This window comes from Cebus imitator, unplaced genomic scaffold (assembly GCF_001604975.1).
Source record: "Cebus imitator isolate Cc_AM_T3 unplaced genomic scaffold, Cebus_imitator-1.0 Scaffold228, whole genome shotgun sequence".
NCBI classification, from domain to species: Eukaryota; Metazoa; Chordata; class Mammalia; order Primates; family Cebidae; genus Cebus; species Cebus imitator.
The window spans coordinates 1,917,331-1,921,003 of record NW_016107543.1 but is presented as its reverse complement, the minus strand read 5'-3'; the positions used below and the strand labels follow the sequence as shown (position 1 = coordinate 1,921,003).

The following is a 3,673-nucleotide window of genomic DNA, read 5'->3' as shown; positions in this document are numbered from 1 at the left end:
CCGGCCTTGTCCGTAAATTTTAAGCCCAGCTTTTCCATTTTAATTGTGACATATAATGCCTCAATTTTTCTTTTAAAACATGGAAATTGGACACAATGTTATTACTAAAAACTATTAATTTAAGCTTTCTCCTTATTTATTTTTCATTTTATTTTATTTTATTTGAGACAGTGTCTCGCTATGTCTCCCAAACTGGAGTGCAGTGACATGATCTCGGCTCACTACAACCTCTGCCTCCTGGGTTCAAGCGATTCTTCAGCCTCAGCCTCCTGAGTAGCTGGGGCTACAGGCGCCCGCCACCACGCCTGGCTAATTTTTGTATTTTTAGTAGAAATGGGGTTTCACCATGTTGGACAGGCTGGTCTCCAACTCTTGACCTTAGTGATCCGCCCGCCTCGGCCTCCCAAAGTGCTGGGATTACAGGTATGACCCACCTCGCCTGGCTCTCCTTGTTTATTTTAAGCTAGAAGGGAAAATCAGATGTAGAACAATTATGATACACTTGTAAAAGGAATAAACACACCAGATTTGCAGGCCAATTCTACTCGGAATCCCAAAATATAGAGTTTCTTCAACTCTAATGAGTCAGAGAACTATGTGGAAAGTTTTCTTCCAGAAAAGATCTTTGACAATTAAAACACACATGCACACACGCACACACACACACACACACACATTTTGGGTTAAGAGATTTTTCCTAAATAAGTATAGCCACCATGTTTCCATAATTTACAATTCAGTCAGGGGCAAAGACGAGGACTATGTAACCATTTCTCCCTTTCGATGAGAAACTGGGATACAAGCGGGTTAAGGTGGAAAGAAATGATAAATTTTAAAAACTCAAATGACAAGTTCCTTCTGGCTGGATAGTGACAGAAGAGAAACCACAAAACCCTACATTGTGCAATCTGGACAGACAGTGATAAAGTGACTACTTCATAGATGAAGATGGACAACTTGAACTTGACCATGAGTTTAACAAAGGGGCCCTGTGTGTGAGAAGGAAGGAACATATTCGAGTGGAATGTGCAGTTGCATTTAGATAGAAGGAAATTTAACATGAACTGAAGTTTCCTTAATTCAAAATGAATTTTTGGGCAGTTCTCCACTGTAACTTTAGTGAGTCTCCATTTCAACCTTCTGTATTCTCAATCCCCTCTAACTACAGCTCAAACACATGCAGTATCTGCCAGCCATGTCCATGAATTCCTCATGTCCCAGCCAAGTGCCTCTCAGCTCAAAAAGCCCCTTGCATGCCAGGGGTCAGCCATGTCTGGAAGGCTCTGGAAGAGGTCTGCTGGGCAGCGGGAGCGCTGCTGTGGATGAGAGGCCTCTTGTTGGACTGGAGACCAGGAGCTGTAAGAAACCCAGAAACAAAAAAGGCTCAGATGGGGACAGCTGCAAAGGTATCAGCTCCCAGGCACCAGGAGTTCCTCCCTCCTCTCCACCAAATCCCACAGTTGGGAAAAAAATGGACATCTTCCCCAAAACCCCACCCCACGTAAAATTTATTTGCTATCTCACCCTCAAATAAGAATGAGTTAATAATTAAGTAATGCAATTATACAAGCATAGTTGTAAACAGCTGTGCTGCAACTGTGCTGACATGCAAAGATGTGCTTTACCTTTAATTACCGGAAGAAAATAGACAACTGGGGCTGTGAGCACCTAACTTGAAGAAGAAATTAGGAAATAATATTCCCTCCCCGCCACACCCATCACTCCCAACCCATTCTACCTAAAAATCCTTTGCACTGTGGATTTTATTTTTAATTTTTAAAGTCTTATTTTAAATTAGGACCCAAAGAAAGAAGCTGGCATTTCTTATTCTTTTCAGAGTGGTCTGAGAAAAAAATAGGAAAGCAAACTCTCTTTTCTTTTCTTTCTTTTTTTTTGAATCAATACCCGAGATAACATCCAGAAGCAAAAATCCACCGGTGCGTCAGCAAGCAGGGCGCTCGGCCGTTCAGCTCCATCCCTCCCTCTGAGCTGTTCTCCAGCAGGCTCCGGCCGCCGCAGCTCCAGGCCACTAGAGCAGATAGATAATGTAGGACAGAATGACCAGGCCTATGATGGCAAAGAACATCAGGATGAAAATATCCAGCATTGCGGATTCCTAGGCCGATCCGGCCCCTGGATTCTGGTGAAACGTGAGCTGTGAGCACGGAGGTTGCAGTCGGTGGACAGAAATGGCTCCTCTGCCCTCCACGGCTCAGCCCCGGTTCTTTCCCCTCCCCCTCCTGGGGGCCTGAGACTAAAGGATGCTGCAGCTGCAGCTCCAGCAGCAGCATCCACCCGCTCCCCCTCCCGCCAACCACAGCCAACCAATCACAAAGCCTGGGGGTTGACAGCCAAGGAGCTGCCAGATTTAGACCCCGCAGAACCGCAGAACCAAAGGGGCTCAATTTCTCCCCAGGAACCCAATCCCACCCCTTTGTATCTAAATGGAGCCTGCATGCTATGGATGTAGGAGGAGACAGAATCTCTACCCGGCTCCCCCCGGAATGAGTCCCCCTGACTTCCTTTGCTTCGCTTTCCTCTCACACACCTCGGGCAGATTATCTCAGAAAAATACTGGTTGGGTATTGGGTGCGTCACTGGCAAGTTCTAAAGGTCACATTATGGGGAGACACAGACAAAGGTCTCATGTGAGTCTCAATGGGCTGCCCCTGGAGATGGCGCTAACATTTATACGTTTTCTACATTGGGCCGGATATTGCACACATGGTGCAATTTCAACCACGCTAGGAGTCTTTCATAGATGGGGCTCGGAGATGGTCAGAAACTTACCTAATGCTTCATAGTTTAGAACTATCAGAGACCGGCTGGGCACGCTGGCTCACGCCTGTAATCCCAGCACTTTGGGAGACCGAGGTAGGTAGATCATGAGGTCAGGAGTTTGAGACCAGCCTGGCCAGCATGGTGAAACCTCATTTCTACTAAAGATACAAAAAATTAGCTGGGCAAGGTGGTACACACCTGTAATCCCATTTACTCAGCAGGCTGAGGCAGAATGGCTTGAACCTGGGAGGCAGAGGTTGCAGTGAGCCAAGATCGCACCATTGCACTCCAGCCTGGGTAACAGTGTGAGACTCCGTCTCAGAAAAAAATAAAATACTAAAATTAGCCACCGATAATCCCATCTACTTGGGAGACTGAGGCAGGAAGGCAGGAGAATTGCTTGAACCCGGGAGGCAGAGGTTGCAATGAGCCGAGATAGCGCCATTGCACTCCAACATGGGCGACAAGAGCAAAACTCTGTCTTAAAAAAAAAAAAAAGTCTTGTGATGTTGCCCAGGCTGGTCTCAAACTCCTGAGCTTAAGCGATCCACCTGCCTTGGCCTCCCAAAGTGCTGATATTACAGGCATGAACCATGAGCCTGGCTTTATAATATTTTTTAACTCAGTTATGTCTTGTATTGTGCCTTTTCATAAGCCTCAATTATTTCCTATTAAATTTTAAAAATTCCCTAGGACATCTCTGAGGCCTAATCTCCTTGGCCACTACCCCAAATAGTATTTTTTTTTTAAAGGCCTGGGGGTAAGGCATATTGGTAACCCCCTCACAATGTTAGACCTCGGGAACTTAGGCCACTGCCATAAGGGGGTCTAGAAACTCCTCCCGTTGGCCACTCCCAGGAGGCAGAACGTTCTGTGAGCAGGGAGTGGAGAC

At 46.1% G+C, this 3,673-nt stretch overlaps 1 protein-coding gene across 1 annotated transcript; it reads right to left on the bottom strand.

Moving 5' to 3' along the window:
• Positions 1–676: 676 nt before the first annotated feature.
• On the bottom strand, positions 677–2,644 carry LOC108281598. The gene is made up of 2 exons (XM_017497250.2): positions 1,906–2,644; positions 677–1,356 (listed from the first exon to the last, which is right to left on the bottom strand). The coding sequence occupies exons 1-2, from the start codon at positions 2,289–2,291 to the stop codon at positions 1,233–1,235; spliced, it is 510 nt and encodes a 169-aa protein (XP_017352739.1). The 5' UTR covers positions 2,292–2,644; the 3' UTR covers positions 677–1,232.
• Between the last annotated feature and the right edge of the window lie 1,029 nt (positions 2,645–3,673).